We start from the raw sequence: 24,053 nt of genomic DNA, 5'->3' as shown, positions 1-24,053 counted from the left end.
ATAAAAATAAACAAATAAAATTCAAAAAAAAGTTTTGTGTTCTAACAATGAAATCATTTCTATACCTTAGTCCCCTATAGCTCTACCTTTGGGGATAGCAAGACCCCACATGGCCCTTAGAAAAGGATCGCAAGTTAAGCAATTTGCCCACTGTTCACACATATTTAGATTTACTACTATGCATCTTTTTATGAATCAAAACTTGCCAAAAAACTTCCCACTGGTAATCATCTCGAACCAATGGTCCGAGATTATCATTATAAAAAACAAGTTTCTTCAACTGAAATTACGTAGCAACATTAAAACTTAAGACGAACAAAAACTAGTACGCATTTGAAGAGGTTCACCCTCGCCAATACCTCCCTTTTTACAATAAAATTGGAATTTTGTTCCAATTTTTTAGGAATGACCCCTGAATAACAAAAGCCGTTTAAGTTCCTTTATTGAGTTTTTTCGCAGCACTATCCTTTCCGAAGAGGGTGAAAAAAAAAATCTTAAATCAACGTGTATGTTATCCCACCCCAACTATTGTTCATTGGTATTTTACGAATTAGGATTTAGGTATCTCATCTAGGACAAACTATAAATAAGAGGCTAGCCTGGTTAGCTGTTAACCAAAATCCAAGTAATGGATTAAAGGCCCCTAGCAAAAAGCTTATATTTCTACCTGGGATCCATGTATTCATTCTAAAACATCATGTAAAATATGTCAATTTCCTCAATGCGAGGAACTTGACAAAAAACTTAACTTCCAAAAGGAGTAAAAGAGGCTATACCCAAAAATTAAACATACAAAAAAAAGAAGTTTTGAGGGACAGCTATTCTTTAAACCCTGTTTCATATAAAATTGTTGTGTTGAATCTGTTATTATAGGCCTATTTCTCAATGGTCGTTTTTCAATGTTCGAAAAACAGCACATCAAGGTGCATTTGAAAGTGACTTTTATAGATTGTACATGCCTACATGGTACCAAATAATAATAACGCGAATGAACAGACGCCCTAGTTAACCTTCGACATAAAATCTTCAGTTGTCATGGCTGCAGTACCAGCTTTTTTCTATAAATGAGTTTTATGTACCCGCCCAGTCGCAAGTGCTTTTTGTATCTTTCTTTGGGCGTCTTCTTGCATATTAGTTGAATGTATTTGATTTATAAACACAGTGAACTGAATTGAACTAAACTTTTAAATATCTTATATATTCAGAGTAGGAGGAGAGAGGAGACTTTACCTATATTAATGGCTTTCTACCATCAGCAATACTATAGTGTTGCCTCTGGTAACACTGAAAAATCTCAAATAGCCATGACTTCCAGGAACTAATATGATTTTTTAACAATCAGCCCAGTCTCATAGGTGAGATAAGCAGCACATTTTTAGCCATACATTCTTCCTTTTCTATAAATTGCTGTAAGGTGTAAACAAAACTAATAATAAATATACTACTAATTCGTCAGTTGAAAATGTTTTCTTTACCCATCATTAATGCCAACGGATTGCACTAAATTGCAAATGGCTTTCAAAAATTCCAAATTACAAATGGTATTCAAGTCTTTAAATAGTTAAGTAAGGCTGGGTGTAAATCTTATTAATTAGCCTTGTGGCATAGTTTTTTGTTGTTGTTATGATGCACTAACAAATAAAAAACACACAAATAGAAATGAAAGCCTCTTTTAGTACAGCGCAAATAACGATCTAACCTTAAGAGCATTTACGGATCCATTGGCCCTTCTTTTATTTGGGGTAATTTTTGTTTGTTTTAAGCTTGAACTATAATATGCATTTGTCTGTGGTGGTTTCCCTGGTGGAAATTCCCGTTGCTGATGCGCTTTCGCGGCTAAACCTACCCGAAGAAGATAAGAAAATCGAAAAAGAAATAGAATCATACATTCACTCCATCATGTCTCTTCTACCAATCAGCAACGCCAGACTCGAGAGACTGAAACAGGAGATAAAATCCGACCCTCAGTTAGCTGAGCTTGCACAAGCAATCCAAAAAGGCTGGTCATCCTGCAGAAGAAACCTCCCTCCAACGTTCACCCTATTCTGGAGCATCATGAATGAACTAACAGTTGTACACGAGATCGTAATGAAAGGAGATCGCTTGGCAATTCCAAGAAATTCGCGGAAAGACATTCTTAGCTGCATCCATTCGTTACATTTGGGTATGGAAAAAACCAAGCAACGAGCCCGCATAATCGTTTTTGGCCTGGAATGACGAAAGATATTGAAGAATTCATCAAACACTTGGCCAAATTTTATGAAAGTTTTGTACCAGTCATCTAGTTTGGAAAAGAGGAAGGATGTAACTTTCTAACTCACCTTTCTATTCTAGGTGACCTGGGTTTCTAGCACTTATTCAAATAAAAAGGCCATAATTTTTACATAGTATATTATTCGTGTTGCCTTTAGCCTACAGAAAAGAAAGAGATGCGAAAGAAGCTTAGAAATTTGACATTTGTGTTATAAGAATTTACAAAACATGGGAGCAAGCATATGCACTTGTAATATTTTCTTATGCGCACAAAAAATATGGGCTCACACTTACTTTTTTCTTTACTGGTCCTAAGGATTGTCCTTTTTACTATTTATCTCTTCGTTGTGGATTTTCTTTTGCTGATTCTTCAAGTGTCAACTGTTAGTTACAGTGCTTCCACTGTCGAATTTTAAAATTTGGGAGCATGCCTTCAAAATTCGAGTACAACCACAAATAATGCTATAATATACTATGTAATGAAATCAGTTAGTGCATACATAAAAGGCTGGTAGGGCAGGTCGCATTTTAAGCTTAAGTTTGTAATTCGTGAAACCACCGAGGAATATGACGGTGTCCAGAAAGCTTATCATTTAGAATCCATGAAGTCTGATGGTTTAAAAGTCGCAGCATATCCTCCCAGAGGAATAGTTATCATTTAAAACTACTAAGAATTGGTGATCCGACATTAGAAGATTTTTAGGGACTGTTCCTTCCTATGCAAAAATAATTCACTATTCTATTGATATAAGTCTCATTATAACTAAATAGCTCCGGTACAAAGTTCTAGGTTTTTCCTAAGACATCCGCGAAAGAAGTTTCACCTTTTAATTTTCTACCGTTACTTTGAATTTCTTATCCAAGCACTAAAGGCTGTGTCCGAAACGCCCAAACAATTCTAAATTGGTGAAGCATTATGAAGCAGTCTTGAAGATTTTGAAGAATGAAACGTAAAATTAATAATCTAGACTAGGAAACTATTGGTCGTGTATAATAGGATCTGCTCCTTTCTCAGCGTTCGGCAGCAATTGCAATATTGACAATATCCGTTGCCTAAATGTGCTTCAATAAACAAACTTGGATATTTTTTTGTGATTTTCAAGAAAGCCTGTAAACATATAATCAATATGGCCATCTATGAAAATAACACGGGATTCCCAATTTGAGCAAGATTTATTCTTTACAGGCTTACTTTAAACAACTTGCTATATGTTTACTATATATTCCATTATACCAGGACCCCAATGTAACATTCTAACCATACGTTGGATGAGGACCCTCATTATTAGCACCTTTTTGCCTAAGTTTTCTATAGCAGATATCAGCCTTGTTGAGAATAACGGATGATGTCGCTCATCTCCTAGTAGAAGATTAACCATTTTTTTTGCTTCTAACTGTATTTGACTCCAAAACAGGCTTTTTTCTTTCAAAATTAGATTCTGTTTTTCTAAATAATATTTTCCATCGTGGGCTGGTAACGTTCTGACCGGGAACTTTGCCGGCAACTCTCTCACTGTAATATATTCTGTGAAATTCAAAAATTCTGAATTAGTGAGGCAGAGAATATCTTTCATTTTTGCAATTCTTTCTGACAGTGCTCTCAATGTTTTTCTGTGATTTCTATTTATATAAAAGTCACTACTGAACGGGTTATGGTCTACAATTCTACGGAGAAATACAGCAAGAGATTTTTTGCTTTTTATATACTCCATACTTTTGAAAATATCGTTATAGCACAAAGTCTGAGAAATTTTCACATCATTGTCAAAATTTGGGCTTATGTCGTCATTCAAGTCCATTTTGACTGTTGGTCTAATTTGTCTTGCGTTGTCGATACTTTTTGTGTTCTGCTCTTTAAATTTGTCATTATCCTTGTTAAGCTGAACCAATTGTTTAGCATTTAACTGTATTTTACTCCAGAACAGGCTTCGTTCTTTGTTATATAAAAATAGTTGTTTATCAGTTTTCTGACCAAGAATATCTTTACAACCTTTCGTGTTGGTTTCTTCGCCTACCATGTGTGCAGTTTCGCCAATTTCATTCAATACCTGGTGGATTTTTGGGATTGGTTTCTTAGTCTCTGCATCCCAAATTTCCTTATTGTCGTAGCTCAACCTATTACTAGCAATAACTCCAGCATGGGCATTTTTCATTAGAACAAATTGAATTAGCAGTGAAAAAATAGTATAGATAAACATAAATTTATTCATCTTTTTGTGTAGTAGGCATTACAAAATTAGACCAGAGCTACATTCAAGCACAAAGCTATAAGAGAGGTAACTGAAATAGTATATTCTCTGTTTTACTTTTTGGATGTGGCTACTTTTAATGAATGTCCTTATTTAGTCAAGAGTTTATGCATTTTTATAATTTTTGAATTTGATAGTTTAAGACAAAAATATTTTGACTTGTAATTTTTTTAAATAAAGATAAAAATGCTACGTCATTCGCCGTTCCTGTTAAAATGAATCAAAAAATGGCATGTTACAAAACGAAAAGGTGAGAAGCAAGGATGGATAGGGGGAGGGGTATGGGGAGCCTTATAATTTTTTTTATTCTTTGTAGTCTTTTCGTTATTTAAAAATATATTTCGTTTTGTAGCAGGTTGTGTGGAACTTTTTGCGTGCTAATTTATTTCTTGAAACTTATTGTATATTGATTTTTGTCCTCGTGAAACAGATTTTGTATTGTTTCTTTCCACTTTTAAAAGCTTGATATAATTCGCTTAAATTATAGAAATCACAATTTCATAAGAAAAAGTCTATTTCTTTATTTCCACTTCTGCCATATCTATTTATTACACTGTCGATGTCTACCTCAATAATTCAGTGAACGTTTATATTTGAATCGTGCGTGGACTAAAATACTTAATACTTAATCATGTATTGAATCAAACACAAAAGCTGCAAGGCCCATGGCTAGAAAAGCACGTGCTGAAACAAAACTACACGTCTATAACCAATTAGGTTTTTCAGAATTATTGTGAATACATCTATTGAACTTTACTTGGATATATTCCAATTATTACTCTGGGCACAAGGTGTTGAAAAATTGAAACATACCACGACGGGATGGGACAAGTACGATAATTAGAATCTCTCCCTCGTGCTAAACCGACCATGCTGACTCGAAAATTATCAAGGGCACTTGCTTGCAATGGGTGGAACACTCCAAAACTTAATATTTTATTATACTTTTGGTGTTTCATGCAAGAAAATGCTTTTTCCGCAAAGTTTTAGGCGCAATTTTCCGCTCAAATACGAGATAGAAATGCCTAGAGGCCATAAAATGTCTTCATAGCAAACTAACACGATTAGTTAAAACAAATGGCAGCAATAACGCAGGTAAAGAAACTAAACAAAGTCAGAATTAACACTATTTATTTATTTCTCACTTTCCCAAATTATAATATTTTTTCCCTAGTATCCCTCCATTTCAAGTCTCGCACAATTATTCCTCGTCTGAATCAGCATCGGCCTCGCAGCACTACCCACAACAAGAGCACAAATTATCGCAACTTCTATCTGCGCATGGACAATTTTGTCCACAATATTTACACTTGGAATATGGCAAAGTTTTCTGAATACTGGATGGCCAAGCAGGAAGGGTTGATTTAATGGGTACTATTCATCTGTTCTTTATGTCCCGTCCAAAACTAAGCGAAGAAAGATACGAGGGGCGAGGCATTAGGACCTGCAGCATAATGGGCCATTGGTAAATGCACCGTTTCGCATGTAAGGCAAAGGAGCCGTCGGTTTGAGGTAGGTTCTTCAGCGGTTTCTGGCGAGGGAACAAGTGAAAGGAGGTCATTAAAACGCCAAAATTCCTTTAGGTTTCACTGTGAAGCGATCAAAATCTCATAATACAGCTTCATAATATCTTCCTCAAGCTCAACTACTCGGGCCATTTCTTCAAAAGTCATTTGAGCAAGAGCAGATATTCGAGGAAACCACGGAACAGCTGCTCTAAGTATCGTCTTTTTTTCTTTGAAGAAAATGAAGCTGAAAATATAAAAATTGGTGAAACATTGCAAAAACGCAATTGAATTCACTAGAGACGGCGGGACTCTATTTGCAAGTTTAGTGGTTGAAATGACTTTGTCCTGCAAGCAAACCAACACATTAGGAGTGGTCTTATAAGACCCCGTCCAGGTACAGGACACCGTGTGAAGAGCGTCACGGATATTTGCTTCTTCATGTATGCTCCTCAATTCAATAGCAAATCTTTTGCAGTTTACAGTCTGGCTACCTGGAAGCAGGTCAACTACTTCAGTTCTATATGCAAATCCTCCTCTTAGGTACTCTGGAAAACATGCATTCGATAAGCTTTGCTTTACTTTAATTAATTTTACTTTAATTGTTTTACTTTAATTTCAACTTTAATTTTAATTTAGTTTTAACTTTACTTACTAGAATTTTTACTTACTTTACTCACTTTAATTGCTTTACTTTACTTTAAGCTTTGCTTTAGTAACCCACTAATGTATTTGTCAATAACATGTCTGCTCGTAATTTGGTTAATTTGTAATTTAGGACCTTCATGAGATAGCTAAGAAACAACCTAACCTTTTCCCACAACTATTCCCTTTTTTTAAATTCAACCATTCAATTCAGAGTTCAAAACTATATCTAAATATTAACAATCATTTTCTCTTGAAACTCCTTGAAGAAGTTTATTATAAAGTTGGACATTGTTAGTTTACCCTGTAGTGAAGGATACAGAGGCCCTGCTAATAGAACCCGAATATACAGTAAAAAGTTATTCGTTTGTATCCTATTTCTACTAGACACTACCTTATTATTGACTGAATGATTATTGCCCAATTAAGCGAATAATATACAATAAAAAACAAGTTGTTTCTATCAGGGGGAACTAAACTGTACCTGTATCAAATTTAGAAGATATATCACTGATGGTACTCCGTACATCCTCTAGATTCTATTAATCACGCTTTTTAGGGAGACGACTTCGGGCCAGGCTGCAGGGCTGTGGATGGGGTGGCCTAGACCCCAAATTCCCAGAAAGTTGAAGATTAAAACCAAATCAGGTTTTCCAAATTCTGGAACTGGAAATTCCAGAATTTTCTTAGTTATGTGAAATGGTTATTGTATTCACAAAAAAGGATCAAATTATGAATCACATGGTCTGTTTATTTCATATATATCTCACTAGCTGTTGGGTGGCGCTTCGCGCCACCCCAACACCTAGTTGGTGGGGCACTTCGCGCCCCCCCAAGCCCCCCGCGCGCGTAAGTCGTTACGCGCCATTGTAGTTGTGTCCCTGTGTCCCACCTGTGAATATAGATAGATTTATATATGTGTTTCAAACTACGTAAAAATTGCGAATATACAACATTCTTGGCTTTCCCATTGTCTGTCCATATACAAAGCCGTATGTACTAATAATGACGTCATATGCAAACGCTCTTTTTACAAACAAACAAACATACATACACACAACTCGTTTTTATATAGATAGATAGATAGATAGATATAATACAAATTAACTACGTAAAACTTGTGAATATACAACAGTCTTCGCTGTCCCATTGTCTGTGCGTATAAATAGATTGTCAGGTTTACCGACCCTCAAAGATGCAACATACAATTATACATTGGTAAAGCAATCTGTATTAAGATCTATACCGCATTTTTCTAGTGATTGCCCTTGAGCTTTGTTGATGGTGGTTGCAAATGCTAATCGAATTGGGAATTGCAATCTTTTAAATTGAAAAAGCAGATCCGTTGGAATCATGGGAATGCGAGGAATAAGAACAGCCTCACCCTCATAAGGCCCTGTCAAGATTGTGGCATCTATTAGGTTTTCCATTGTTTTTTTTTTTTTTTTTTTTTTTTTTTTACGGCAAGTCGCGTGCTATTGCAAAGCTTTGGTGGGTTGATATTTCTTAAAAGTATTATTGGTACGCCTATTTTTAGTTGTAGCAGGTGTGGTGGACACCCTGAAGGATCTATGGAATTTAAAAATTCAGATGGATAATTAACCGCTTCATTTGGTTCCGAAATATAAATTAACTGCGTAAAACTTGCGAATATACAACATTCTTCGCTGTCCAATTCTCGCTGCATATAAATAGATTGTCAGGTTTACCGACCCTCGAACATGCAACGTACAATTGTTGATGGGAAAAACAATCAATATTAAGATCAATACCACATTTTTCTAATGATTGACCTTGAGCTTTGTTAATGGTGATTGCAAATGCTAATCGAATTGGGAAGTGCAATCTTTTAAATTGAAAAGGCAGATCTGTTGGAATCATGGGAATGCGAGGAATAAGAACAGCCTCACCCTCAAAAGGCCCTGTCAGGATTGTTTCCTCTATTAGGTTTTCCATTGTTTTTTTTTTTTACGGCAAGTCGAGTGCCATTGAAGAGCTTTGGTAGGTTTATATTTCTTAAAAGTATTATTGGTACGCCTATTTTTAGTTGTAGCACGTGTTGTGGAAACCCTGAAAGATCTATGGAATTTAAAAATTCAGATGGATAATTAACCGCTTCATTTGGTTCCAAAACTGTGTCGACTGACTTGTAAAGGACTGCCTGGTCTTGAATCTTGGTCAAAACAATATTGTTGATTTCGTGGACGTCTATATTTTTGGGTGCAAGAATCGCTCTTTCACTTAACCATTTATTATTTTTATAATTTTTTAGAATATTCGGAAATACTTTTTCAATCAATTCATTTTTGGACGTCACTAAATTACAGAAATCAGCAGGTAGTTGTATACGTCCTGAAATTGAGTCTACTGGGAGCTTTCCGTTTCCCATTGCCAGCAATTGATCTGAAAATGTTTGACCAGAGTCATCGTTTTGCAATCGGACACGCATATTTGTAGTTAATTTTAATGTTTTTACGTGTGCCCATTAATTAGAATTTTTCAGGCAAGCATTCATTTCGTCTGCAGGAGTTGATCTAGGTATTATAGGTAATGTTTGCCTGAAATCTCCCGCAAGCAATATTAAGGTGCTGCCAAAGGGTTTCGACTTCCCTCGCAAATCTTTCAAGCATTGACCCAGACCCTCGAGCAATTTTTTGTGTGCCATTGTGCACTCATCCCAAATAATAAGTTTGCATTGCTGCAATACTTTACCCATTCCAGATGATTTGAAAATATTGCACGTGGGAGTTTCTGTAGAATGCAAGTTCAGAGGCAATTTCAAAGCGGAATGAGCAGTTCTTCCACCAGGCAGCAATGTTGCGGCTATTCCGGACGACGCAATTGCCAACGCTATATCATTTTTAGATCGAATTGATGCCAGAATCAGTTTTATCACAAACGTTTTACCAGTACCTCCTGGCGCATCCAAAAAGAAAATTTCTCCAACGTTGTTATCGACACAATGCATTATCATATCATAAATGTCTTTTTGTTCCGACGTTAACTTGGAAATGTTATTTTGTACATACGACAATAGATCACTCGTACTGTAACTTTGTTCACGATCCAATTCTACACATGTCGAAACAGCAGCGATACGGTTAGGTGAAGGCATTCCCAAATCCTGAAGAGGTTGGTTTGCCATACTTACGCACAAATCTTCTATAACAGCTAAAGTGTAGTTATAAATTTCTGATGTAAAATCAAAAGTCATGTCTGACGTCTCTAACTGTTTTCGATGAAGTATATCTTCGGACATTTTTGACTTATATTTTTCCCATAACTCTGTAGGAGCTGATGGAGAGCAAGTTGTTAAAATGATGCCAAACAATGCACGAATTTGACTTGGGGTTGACGTTTCGCACGCGTCATTGATGCAGTTATCCCGGTATTGGTCATTCTCCAATAAATTCAGAGCTTGGCATGCACTACGGTAAGTGTCATGTATAGTACCATTTACAGTCCTCAAACACTCAAAGGATGTCGGACCGGGTACATTCACCAAAAGCAGGCGTAGAAAGAAGCATTCATGTTGATTGGGGTGAACGGTGTAGAGTCTTCCTATCGTGGTATCTTTGAAGATGGTAGGTTGGCCGTCGCCTGACTTACCCTGTTTTCGACGTTCAAATACTTTATTTTTAGTATTCCACGTGTAATACGAAGGCACTTCAGTATACAGCAGTTTTTTTGCAAAGAATCATTTTGCAAAGCGAAAAAAAAGCTGTTAATGTTGTATCCGGTGGATTCAGGACTCTTTGTTGCACGTTGGTTTCCGTGAAATAAACACGTCGACCATTCTGTAAATGTACCGCTAAGTGAACAACAGCTGGACTACGTTCATGTATCGGAAATGAAAGAATTCGCCAAACAGCTTCATTACTGCTTATGTATCTTCCAGCCTGATATTCTACGATTTCATCGAAATCTTTGATTTCGGACTGCAAGCCAAAAACTGCCATGTCACTGCCTTTGTTGACGTATTTACATATGTATTTGATTGCCTTTACGGAGTTACAGTATTCAACGTTTATTTGTGCATTAATGTTTTTGATAATAATGGGGAATATGGAACAACCCACTTGTTATCTACTTCGATGGTGGTACCGTTACGCTTCTTTATTATTGCTGTTTTACCGCCATCTTCAGTAGCTCTTCTTCTATATTGTGGGTAACCATCATTGCCAGTAATTGTTTTGGGTACTAAAAGTCGAGGATATTGCTTTGTGCACCTTCCTTTGGCCATGCATGATGAATTTTCGTTCAGTGCACCGCAAGGTCCATGTATCATATTTTTTACAATAATATCATGTAACCCCTTATCGACATTTTTATCAGGTATTTCAGCAGAAATCACATCATCAATTTCGTTTGAAGTAATTTTTTTATGTTGCCAGATTAGTATATGTGCGTGTGGCAAACCTCGTTTTTGCCACTCCACTGAGTACATCCAGCATCGCACTGACCCAAACACTTCATGTTTTACAAGGTAGTTTATCAGTGATTTCAACTTTTGCCGGAAGACACGTGCCGTAATGTCATGCCTATGAACCGCCGATTGTCCTTGAAGTAAAAGCTGCAGTATCTCGTCCCAAGATTGATTACATGTAAATGTAATAAATAAATCTGGACGACCATAGAGACGAACATACGCAATAGCATCTTGAGCATATTCATGCATATGACGAGGACCGCCAGCATATGACGAAGGTAAAATTGTTAATCTTCCAACGTTTGTGGTATTACCGTCATTTATAACTGCATCTCCCAAATGAATGTATTGTTCAGAGCGGAGCTTGGTCTGATTCAGGCAGATATATAGCAAACGTTGTGATTCAATTTTAGCACACATATCCACGACAAATTGGTGAAACAATTCACGGCATTTTGAAATATAATTTTCTTCATCCTGCCGAATCATTAGTCTATAGGAATAATAATGCATTGCACTGCATTTCTTATTCATTTCTTTGTTAGTGGCTGGATTCATCAATTTAATATTAAAGTGATAGCCGTCGGCTCCATCCCAAAAAATGATAGGATATTGTAGGGCATCGTAGCATCAATGAGTTTCAGCAATTCTTAACAACTGAGCGTTTCGCTTATGTAGAATAATATCTCGAGGTAAAAACTGATCACCGACCATAACGATTGCCACTTCGTCGATAGTCGGAGAATTGTATCTACGCACATGTTGGCCAGGAGGCGTTTTGTCAGCGGAAATAACAATTTTATGAGTATCAGTAGGCATCAAATCGATGGCTGTTTTGAACAGACGCACTAAATTATTATTTTCGTGGAAAAGATGTTGCAATTGGGAAACGATTGTCCTTTCAACGTTGGGAGAAATTTCGCAACGTGCATTCAATTCAGAATTTCTATCACTGATGAAGTACAATTGTAAAAATTTATGATTCTCGCCTGAGAATGGTAGAAGGGACCCTGCTTTATGATAAATTTGCCCTTTTACTTTGAAAGTAGACATAAATTGATCTAGATTTTCGATTTGGGCTCCAAACGACGTCATTTGGAAACATGAGTTGTATTGTCTGATTTTTGACAAAAAACGCTTAGATTCTGACGTAGTTCCAGTAAGGAAAGTCTTCAATGGCTCTGGTGGTGCAGCCAATAGAGGAAGTTTAACTTTTCAAGAGGCGCAACACATTCCCATTGTTTCACCATTGAATTTCAAGGCCTTACAATAAGGACAAATTTTAGACATTGTCCCGATTTGAACACATCTACTCAAGCTATAATCATCGACTGGGTTGTACCTGAATGCCAGGCGATAACTTTCAGATTGCTCTGATTCCTCGGTACGCTTTCTTTTCTTACTTTCTCTATCAGCAGCAAGCCTGATTTCTTGCTGTTCTTGTAATTCCTCGGCACACTTTCTTTTCTTACATTCTCTATCAGAAGCAAGCCTGATTTCTTGCTGTTCTTGTGATTCCTCGGCACGCTTTCTTTTCTTACTTTCTCTATCAGCAGCCAGCCTGATTTCTTGCTGTTCTTGTAATTCCTCGGCACGCCTTCTTTTTTCACATTCTCTTTTAGCAGGTAGTCTGCTTTCGCGTTGCCCTGGTAGTTCCTCAGCACGCTTTCTTTTCTGACTTTCTCTATCAGCAGCAAGTTTTTTGGCATAGACTCTTTGAGCATCTTCATCAGTCATTGTAAACTTAAACATTAATATCGATTTGGGCTCCAAACGACGTCATATGGAAACATGAGTTGTATTGTCTGATTTTTGACAAAAAACGCTTAGATTCTGACGTATTTCCAGTAAGGAAAGTCTTCAATGGCTCTGGTGGTGCAGCCAATAGAGGAAGTTTAACTTTTCCTGAGGCGCAACATATTCCCATTGTTTCACCATTGAATTTCAAGGCCTTGCAATAGGGACAAATTTTAGACATTGTCCCGATTTGAACACATCTACTCAAGCTATAATCATCGACTGGGTTGTACCTGAATGCCAGGCGATAACTTTCAGATTGCTCTGATTCCTCGGCACGCTTTCTTTTCTTACTTTCTCTATCAGCAGCAAGCCTGATTTCTTGCTGTTCTTGTAATTCCTCGGCACGCTTTCTTTTCTTACTTTCTCTATCAGCAGCAAGCCTGATTTCTTGCTGTTCTTGTGATTCCTCGGCACGCTTTCTTTTCTTACTTTCTCTATCAGCAGCAAGCCTGATTTCTTGCTGTTCTTGTAATTCCTCGGCACGCCTTCTTTTTTCACATTCTCTTTTAGCAGCAAGTCTGCTTCTGCGTTGCTCTGGTAGTTCCTCGGCATGCTTTCTGTTCTTTCTTTCTCTATCAGTCTCAAGCCTGTTTCCCTGCTGGTCTTTTGATTCCTCGGCACGCCTTCTTTTTTCACTTTCTCTTTTAGCAGCAAGTCTGCTTCTGCGTTGCTCTGGTAGTTCCTCGGCATGCTTTCTGTTCTTTCTTTCTCTATCAACCTCAAGCCTGTTTCCCTGCTGGTCTTTTGATTCCTCGGCACGCCTTCTTTTTTCACTTTCTCTTTTAGCAGCAAGTCTGCTTTCGCGTTGCCCTGGTAGTTCCTCGGCACGCTTTCTTTTCTGACTTTCTCTATCAGCAGCAAGTTTTTTGGCATAGACTCTTTGAGCATCTTCATCAGTCATTGTAAACTTAAACATTAATAGATTTCTACGCGAACATATGTCTTATATAACTTGAATAACGTCACCTTCAAAGCAAAACTGACGGCAACTAATTTCATGACGTCAGCCGAAACATGACGTCACCTGATCAACAGATCCACAGATCCACAAACAGACAGACAACTTATTTTTATATATATAGATTATGGCCCGACTGGATGTAATCCATGTAGTGGATAGGAAAATCCTTTCCACTGAGGTTCATGACCAACTTTGTGTAAGTTCTGATGCCTGGTGAGCAAGTACCAGAAATAAAGCTGTTGGTTTGCCAGTTCAAATTTTTTGGACATGGATAAAGAGAGCAAAAGAAAACTGACATTATATTTGAACTAAGCACAGAGAATTCTAATTTCAGGTTCAGAGGAATATCCTTTCACTCAAGACTTTTTGGTTAATAGAGACATTTCTCAATGAGTCCAAGCGATGACATGCAAAAAAGGCCTTACTCACAAATAACATGATATGCTATGCAACCTCCGCTTAATTAACCTAAAACTATCGCCAGGAATTTCTTTCTCCACTTCTGTTGTCTTGATTCGGTCTTGATACTAAAGCAACAGCAGTCAAAACAACACCAATCTTGCTTTTTTTTCTTCTAAAGGACACCGGAAAATGACCGGAAAACCGGCGTTTACAGCTTTGGCTTGCTAGATAACAATTTCCGGGAAATCTGAATTTCAGATCCAAGTTTAATAGACTCCCCCCCTTGTTTTAAAGGGCGGTTTTTATTTTCGGTATCAGCAGTTTTTTAGGTTATGTTTTGGTATGTATTTCATAATAAGCCCATTCCGTCGTACACCCTTCTTGAAATAAGCGTGATAGCCAAGAGTGGCGTCCTACCCTGACTATATCTTCATTTCTGGAATAATAAATGCATGCTCTTGAAGTGGTAATTACCCCATAAGGGAGATGGAGTTCTGCCTCTCTGATCTTCTGTATAATTTTTGTGGTGATGGTACATGGCTCCTATACCGTTGCTATACATGTCCGCGTCTCTGCCAGCAACTTTCCAAGATTATAGGCGGCTTTCTGCCGCCTATAATGATGCATATTAGCCTCCAAAATTCTAGTCCTTTGGCATATTTGCTGGCATCACTATAAAATATGTTTCGAAGCCCCCTCAAAAAAATTTGTCAATAGTGTTAAAATCTCATTCCAAATAGGAGACGGTAGTACCGTTCCTGTATTTTCCCAGTCAGATCTTCATGAGTTGCCAAATGTTGTTCTAATTGTTTTCCTTCTTTAATGTGAGTCTTTCTCAGGCCAAGTCTCTCCTTGAGAAATGAAACTAATTTCATGCCACAAACAGCCTCGATTACTTCTCCACTTATCCCACTTTTGCGTGGTCAATGAGGAAATTACTTATCAAGGTTATGTATCCCAGGGATAAGGCTAAGCATCTCTCTCCTGAGTTTTTCACCACTTCCTTGACCGACGATGCCATCTTGTGCATCTTTCCTTTGTTATGCTGCTCTAATTTCACCAAGACAATATCAGGAGAACAGTTCAGATTGTCTTCCATAATTTTTGGCCCCATGAGAAGGACAACATCTTCATCCTTGAGGGTTTGTCAACCATCTTTGCTGACCCATACGATGATCAGCTTTACGAAATCAGTAAAATCCCACTTTCTATTTGGTGCTACAGGAGCCTTTTTTCCTCTTTACCATAGGTTGCTGGTTTGCTGAAGAACTCTTTGGGGTTGCTTTTCGTATATGGTTAGCATTATCTCTTTTTTCTCTTTCGGTTGAGTCAGGTTGTCAGCTGCTGATCCTTTCCTGCAACTCGCCCGTGGGATCCCTTCTCCCAGGAGTCTCAGTTTGAGTTTGCCCCTTTTCGAGCTTGCCCCCTTCCGGCTTCTCTTCTTCTAAGACCTCAGTGGCTATGTATAACGTTCAATAAAAATCGGATAAAGACAAAGAAGAAATATTTATGAATAATTCTGTGCTGGGAACTTCCTTGTCGAAATATCGACTTTGTCTCTTTGGCTGAAAATCGCCACTGTTTTGTTTGTTAATTTTTCTTATATTTTCTTTCTTAGTTTTTATCCATTTTGCTTAATGTTAAAATTGACTTCTTCACAAAATGTAGTTATTGCAAAGATTTAACAATTTAAGGTGAAAGAATTTTAGGTGAAAGGGAACTACGGCATGTTTTTGGAATTCAAGAAATCAAATGGAACATTTATGAAGTCTCGGTTTCTTTTGTAATGTATGTCTTTTGAAATAACAAGGTCTGAAGTCTTGACTAATAGATTGATCAAATGCATTTTTTAGATATGGTGAAAATAAAGCCATGGGTTCTTATTTGCCCTGGGATCATTCAGACTTGGAGTCCAACTGTGAGATGTTTATGTATGAGAGCCACCTCGAAAGGACTGTTAGTAAAAGTGATATTTAAACACCCCCCCCCCCCAAAACAAAACAAACAATATTATAAGGTCTGACGCCCAGCTGTGTCAAACATTCCCCCAATATGTAATTTGTTATGCAGTAAAAACCAGACTCATCTATTTCGTTAAATTTTTGCCTTTTATTTTAATTTGATACTTACCACTCTACCAGAGGTGGTTTTAAGGTGACAGATGAGGCACTTGCCCGAGCGAACAAATTTTGGGGGTTGTAAACTTTCAAATGAATGATATAAGAGTTACAATCATTTTGCAATTTTTAAAATTTAATTTTTATTAAAATAAAGTAAAGGGCGCGGTTGGCAGTAGGCATAAAGAAATTGAATCCGAGTTTTTTATTTGCCCATGTAAAGTAAGAAAAGTCAGATTAAAATAAATAAAAATTCGTTGATCAATTTTGTTGCTAATAAGTAGCAATTTTGTTAAAATTTGGGCTGCAAATTTTTGGAGAAAGAGTGGCAGTTTTCCTTTCATCCCAAATCATTTTATTGTTGTCAACCCCCCCTCCCCTCCACAAAAAAATCTCATTATAAATTAACTAAAAAGCGTAGCATATGAGGCGATGGGAAAAAAATTGAGTTGTACACTTTCAAAAAAAAAGTAAGTGGAATTAATAGTTCAATACTACAAGCCCTGCTAATCCTTTGAAAAAAGGAGTCCAAGGAATATTGTGCTGACATTATTTATAACGATTTCTACTGGTATATAATTCCAAACAAAATTTGATTGATTAAATAATGACTTCCAGCTATAGTAGAGGAAAACATAGGGAAGTGAAAAGAGCAACACTAAGCAACAAGAGCAAGGAGCTCATATGGCACTTGTGACGAGGCAAGAAGAGCTAAGAGCCAATAGATCATATGGTTTGAGCTCTAGCAAAATTCTATGAATCAATAGATTGATTTAAAAGGAAAATAAGAGGCTTAATGCCGGTCAGGATTTGAAATAAGAGCTCTGACTCACGAAGTCCTTCTAAATATCTAAATTCATTAAGATCCGATCACCCACTCGTATATTATAAATACCTATTTTTTTCTAATTTTTCCTCTCCCTTTAGCCCCCCAGATGGTCGAATCTGGGAAAACGACTTTGTCAAGTCAATTTTTGCAGCTCCCTGACACGCCTACCAATTTTCATCGTCATTGCACGTCCAGAAGCACCAAACTCGCCAAATCACTGAACCCCTCCCCCCAACTCCCCCAAAGAGAGCGAATCCAGTACAGTTCCGTCAATCATGTATCTAGGACATTTGCTTATTCTATCCACCAAGCTTCATCCCGATTCTTCCACTCCAAGTGTTTTCCAAGATTTTCCCCTCTGACTCCGCCAATGTCAAAAGATCTGGTCGAGATTTGAAATAAGAGCTCTGAGACATGAATTCCTTCTAAATATCAAATTTTATTAAGATCCCATCACCTATTCGTAAGATAAAAAATACCCCAATTTTCACGTTTTCCAAGATTTCCGGTTTCTCCCTCCAAATCCCCCCAATGTCAAAGGATGTGGTCAGAATTTAAAATTAGAGGCAGAGAGGAGCCATTTTTGGAGGCATGTTTATAGATCTTACAACAATTTGTGGAAAGCATCTCTATCTTTCGAATTTTGTTTCAACGCTAAATGATCGAGCTGAAACTTTCAGAGACATTTTTGTTCGGAAAGGAGGGGCGCAAAGCATCTCCAGCTTTCGTGTTGGGTGAAAATATTGGTTCACCAAAAACTAAGGCCCTAAAAAGAGCTTGCAATATTTTTTTTTCTGGAATGCTTGAGGCTTCCTCATGAAAGTCCCATGCCAAGTGAGTCCTTATCTACAAGAAATATTTTAGATCAGAACAGAAAACTCAATCAGAGTTACGGCCCAAAATGGCCAAAACCCATTTGTCCAATTGGGTTGAAATGTGCAAAGGACTACCAATTCTTCTGAAAGAAAAAGGGCAAAGGGGGCCAATAAACAAGTAAGGAACCCCGTTGTCTTTGATCAGGTCAAAACTTACAGCCTTAATTTGCCAACTTACAGCCAAGTCTTATTATCAAGAGCTCCATTCGATAATCAATGGAGCTCTTGATAATAAGCTTAGAGTAGCGGGTCTGTTTCTTGATTTGGTTAAGGCATTTGACACTGTTGACCACCAATTACTACTTCGAAAATGTGAATTTTATGGACTAAGAGGGGCTAATTAAGCTTTGATTTGTGATTATCTCCAAAATAGAGAGCATTATGTTCACATTAATGGATTTTCTTCAAGTAAGAGTCTTGTTAAATATGGTATCCCCCAGGGTTCTGTGTTAGGGCCTACTCTTTTTTTGATTGTTATAAATGATCTGCCATATGCTGTTGCAACTACTTCTAGAATAGGGGATATAGTGAATCCCGCACCTTCGGGAACCAGGATCACTACACCCTTAGTTGCTGATGATGCGACATTGATGTGTGTTGCCGCAACTGAACAACAACTTAACTCAATAATTAATGCAGCAATGACTATGACATGTCTTTGATTGAAGATAAACCGCCTTGACCTAAATATAAATAAGTCAAATTTCATTATTTTTTCACGGTCCCCTAATTTTTATCCCTGGATTATGGAAATAGCAACACCGAAGGGAATTGTTAAGCGGTCAAAGTTCGTTAAGCACCTTGGGATTATTATTGACGAAATTTTATCATTTAAGACATAGACATAGACATAGACATTTTTTATTTTCATTAAAAACGTATAAATTAAACAAAGAATTTACCATTAACGGCCACTCTTAAGACAGAAGAGTCCTGACTGTGGCCGCAATTCTAACCACCATGATCTGCTAAATCATTTCCTCAAATGATTTTGAAGAAAAAAAATCCTTGGGGGGGGGTAAAAAAAACTAAATAATTAATATTAAATACTAAATAAATAAATACTCTTTCCTCTTATCACAGTTCTCTCCTTTTTAAAAAATGGAATTTAACCATTCTCTTGAATGATGCCAGACTTACTGCCGCTCTGACCAATTCTGGAAGGTCATTCCAGACGCTGACACCTATGTTCCTGAGAACAAATCCTGCTCTCGTTGTATTTCTTCTCTCGTGAGTCAAATCCTCCGAATTTCGGGTAAAATAAGGGTGATAAAACGAGTTAGTTTTAAAAAAATCATGAAAGTACTCAGGGCTTACCTTATTTACACTTTGAAAAACAAAAATCGCTAGCTGGTAATCGCGTATCTCGCCTATGTTCAAAATATCGTTCTCTCTAAAACACTCTGCAGTATTCTGACAGTTTTGAAATTCTCCTATCAGACGCAGTGCTTTGTTTTGTAATATTTGAGTTCTTTTATAATTCATCACGAAATTGCTTGCCCAAACAGAACAACCGTACGTGATGTAGGGGTGCACAATAGCACTGTATAACAATTTGACAACTGCTACCGGGAACACTTTTTTCAGCCTCCTCATCACTCCCAATCCTCTAGCTGCTTTTGCTGACACTATTTCACCATGCTTCTTCCAAGACAAATTACAATCAATATAAAATCCGAGATATTTAAAAAAAAAACCTGTGTTATGCCAACACCGTTATAAAGCACATTTTCAAGAAGTTCAGGTACACCAGTTCTACTAAACACCATAAAATTTGTTTTTCTTGGATTTACTGAAAGTCAGCTTAGAGCTGTAAAAATATGAAGCCGACTAAGGACGTGGTTCGCTTTTTGCACAACCTCTTTTGAAGTCCGGGCAAACACTGTGATAGCTGTATCATCGGCGAAAGAGGTTAAAACTGAATCATTTAGATAAAATAGAAGAGTATCCACATATACCAAGAAGAGTAACGGGCCAAGGACTGATCCTTGGGGAACACCACAATTTATAGGCATAGCTGCACTAGATATATCACTCATCACCACCTTCATTGATCTTCCACACAGATAAGACCGAAACCAACTTAATGCTGTATCTTTAATTCCAAGGTTCCGCAGTCTTTTCAGTAGAACTTCAAAATCCACAGTGTCAAACGCCTTCTTCAAATCAATAAAAATAGTTAGAGGGATCAAATTATTTTCTAACGCACTATTTACACAATCTAAAAGGTGATGAACGGCATGCACTGTAGAATGACCTTTTCTAAAACCAAACTGCGAATCTGACAAAAACCCAAGCGAATTCATGTACTCGTATATTTTCTTATACACTACTTTTTCATAAATTTTTGAGAAGAGCGGTAGAATGGATATTGGTCTCCAGTTCGAAATATCTCTTTTATCGCCTCCTTTATGGAGGGGCATAACTTTTGCCCGCTTTAGTTCGTCAGGAAACACACCTTTTTGAATAGATAAATTGACTAGATATAATATCACAGGTAAGAGATACGCAGCAACTGCTTTAAATGCTTTAATGTTTAGGCCATCAACACCAGCTGCATTAGATTTGATCGATTTCACTGCTTGGGTAATGTCATCCATAGTACATTCGGTAAAGTAAAATGAGTGATGAAGACCACGGTTATCGTCAAACTCCTCAGTATCTAGCTGTCCGCTTTGATCTTTTGCCTCTTGGTTTATTTGCGATCCTATTTTGGTAAAAAACTTACAAAACTCTTCACTAACTTCTTGCCTCCCACTCACAATTCTTTCACCTATGGCTAACTGTTCAGTTGATGCTGAATCCTTACCATTGCCGAGAACGCTTTTAATAGTCAGCCAGGTCCCTCTAATGTTTCCTTTCTGCGATTTTAATTTCTCTCCGAAATACTCCCTCATTGCAGCTCGACGTGCAGAATTCACCCTATTTCTTGCCTTTCTGTACTCTTCCCAACTGTCATCACTCTCACAATTGAGATAATCTGAGAATAGTTGGTCTCTCTTCTTCATCATTTCCAGTATCTCTTCCGTAATCCATGGCTTCCGCGGTTGGTTTTTCTTCTTAGTTGCAGTTTTTAATGGGCAACACTGATCATAGATGGGAGACAAAATACTCATAAATTTATCAAAAGCAGTCGAGGGGTCTTCTTTCTCCGCCATGACTTCTTGCCATGATACTGTGCTGATTTCTTCTTTAAATTTCCTGAGATTTTCAGCTTTCATCATTCTGAATTGAAACTTAGTAGTGGTTTTATGTTTACAGCCAAATCTTTTAATGGTGCAAAATAATGGTAGATGGTCCGACCCAGGGTATAAGACAACGTCAGCACAGCACTCCACAATTGCATCCGAAGAAAGGAAGATATTGTCAATCAGAGTTGCCGAATGATCTGTTATCCTAGTTGGGATTGAAACTGCGGGATAAAGGTTATGTGAAAGCATAAGGTTAAAAAAATCAAGGTTTACTCCTTCTAGATTTAAAAGATCAAAGTTAAAATCGCCTAAAAAAATACATTGGAGTTTAGTACTTGACATTCTTTGAAGAAATCCATCGAATTCTCCAAAAAAATCATCTGGGTTTGCGCTGGGCGGCCGGTAAACCAAAGAAATGATGAACTTTCTATTTTTCTCTAACTCTATTTCTATTGATAAAGTTTCGAGCTTACCTTCATTCCAGAGAGTTAAATCATCTCGAATTACGTAATCCAAAGAATTTGCTAGCAGAAAAGTCAAACCTCCTCCTCTCATTGAACTCCTTGATTTTGATACAAGTTTATAGCCTGGAAAAAAATGTGACGAGAGGAAAGTGTCATCGGTTACGAACGACTCGCAAATCCCTAATATTTCTACCTTATTTTTATAAAGATCTAGCAGACGGGCGACCTCATGGTGGTTAGAATTCAGATGACAATTCCACTGAGCCACAGTCAAAGACTCAGATTGTCCAGGCATTTCAATATCACTTAACCGAATATATTTGCTACTCCGCAGCGGCTTAAATGGATGACCCACAAAATTTTTCGCTACCGATAACGACAAAACATCTTCAATACGAAACGGCGAACTTTGCAACAAGTCCAAACGGGACTGCTGCATATCATTATTTACTTGAACAGCCATTCATAATATAGTACAGACCGCATTTGACGGTAAGGAAATATACAGAAGAGGGATAACGAAAAAACAAAAAAAAAATATTCTAAACTCCAACAAGAAAAAGAAAAAAAAAATGAACGGAAATGAAAACGATTATCACTATCACTGATATTACAAAAGATCATCGATACCCCAAATACGCTGAATGGGACTAACACTTGACTGTCGCACAAAAACTCTCCCCTGATCAGACCATACACATCGGTTTCCAAATTTATCTCTGGCAGCATTCAGTAACTCACGCTTTTTCTTTGTGAGATTTTCAGATACAAAAATTCCACTATTTGCAAGATTCTTCTTTGCTTTGAAAACGGCGCTAGCGATGTCCTTAGAACGAAATTCCACGAGCACGGGAGCCACCTTGTCTGGTCTTTGTGAGTTACTAGAACCCAGACGGAACCGATGAACACTCACAACATCGGAATTTGCGATACTAGACAGGCCCATTTGGTCACGTATGATATGATAAATTGCTGGATTTAGATTTTGCGATGGGTTCTGTTTCACACCGTTAAATGAGAGAGAATCTAGCTTAGCTTCCTGCTCATAATCGTCAACTTTCGCCTCTAGTTGAGTTACCCTGTTCTCAAGGATTTCAATAGCATGCAAGTAACTTTTGAACTGTTTTTCAATGATGTTAAACTTTGGGCTAAATTCTATAATGATCGCATCGTGTATTTCTGAAACCATGGTCTCTGTCGGAAACTTGGCAGTACTAGCCGCTGGAGTTGACCCGGTCGATTTCAGTTTTTCGGCTATTTTCTTTTCAATTGTCTCTGATAAATTTTTCTTTGTAGCGAGCAAATCCTGCTCGGTAGATTAACAAGATTTCACAATTCTGCTGCACAATCAGCAGCAGTATTTGAACCCTTCAGATACTGTTTATAAACATCCGGATAATCACGTAATTCATCAAATGCAATATCTACTCCTCTTGTTTTCTTGGCTGAAGCTTGCGTTACATTATCTTTATAACTGACAAGCTGCTCAGAAGTAACTAATTGACGATCATGTTTTTTTCCATAGCAGAAAACGTGATACTTTTTAGGCCCTTTCGAAGTGGGGACAGACTCCAGAATCCGAACTGGCCATAATGGGTAGCCTGCGAACCTAGCTAGAAAGAGATCCCCTGGTTTGGTGTTGACAGGTACATTTTGACTCATTTTGAAACTGGGATAAGGGAAGCAATCGTAAGGGAAGTGTTGGAGGCTGTCTACCTTGTCCCCGCAATTTAAGGGGCAAGCCCGGCGGGTACCACGGCTCTTGCAAACAACTCACTCACCCCTCTTCTGCTTACTTTTCTCCTCCCACCCAATTAATTGTCAATTGCCAATAAATATCGGAAATTCTATAAATATCGGATAGCCTTAATTATATATATTATACAGGTCACTGATCATGAGAATATCAATAAGAAAATCCATAGTTCCCAAGGGAATTTTCACTCAAGAAGAAAAATAATCCGCTTATTCAAATTATAATCCCTTGGTCACTGAATTAAATATTAGCTGTAGGTCAGGTAGAGACTATAATCCTTTAGTAATAGTTTATATCCAAAAAAGGTCCTCACACCATGAACTCTGAATGAACACTCAAGGATTATAAAAGTGCCATGTAAAAACTATAAGTAGAATATTATCGCGGAATTTAGGGATTATCCGTAAACTAAAACATTTATTTCCTTTAAATGTTATACGGTTATTATATTTTTCTCTGATTCATCCGTATATTTTGTATTGCTCGTCTGTATGGCTTGGGACATTCCCCTCGATACTTCGCCCAATCCGCGTACTGCAGAATAATGCCATTAGATCACTTTGTGGAATAGGGAACC

At 37.5% G+C, this 24,053-nt stretch overlaps 1 protein-coding gene across 1 annotated transcript; it reads right to left on the bottom strand.

Moving 5' to 3' along the window:
* Window positions 1–3,343: 3,343 nt before the first annotated feature.
* Window positions 3,344–21,840, bottom strand: LOC136036221 (uncharacterized). Its single transcript, XM_065718314.1, has 2 exons — window positions 21,730–21,840; window positions 3,344–6,254 (listed from the first exon to the last, which is right to left on the bottom strand). The coding sequence occupies exon 2, from the start codon at window positions 4,461–4,463 to the stop codon at window positions 3,459–3,461; it is 1,005 nt and encodes a 334-aa protein (XP_065574386.1). The 5' UTR covers window positions 4,464–6,254; window positions 21,730–21,840; the 3' UTR covers window positions 3,344–3,458.
* Between the last annotated feature and the right edge of the window lie 2,213 nt (window positions 21,841–24,053).

This window comes from Artemia franciscana, chromosome 15 (assembly GCF_032884065.1).
Source record: "Artemia franciscana chromosome 15, ASM3288406v1, whole genome shotgun sequence".
NCBI lineage: Eukaryota > Metazoa > Arthropoda > Branchiopoda > Anostraca > Artemiidae > Artemia > Artemia franciscana.
The sequence above is the reverse complement of the archived record's forward strand: the minus strand, read 5'-3'. Positions and strand labels throughout refer to the sequence as shown.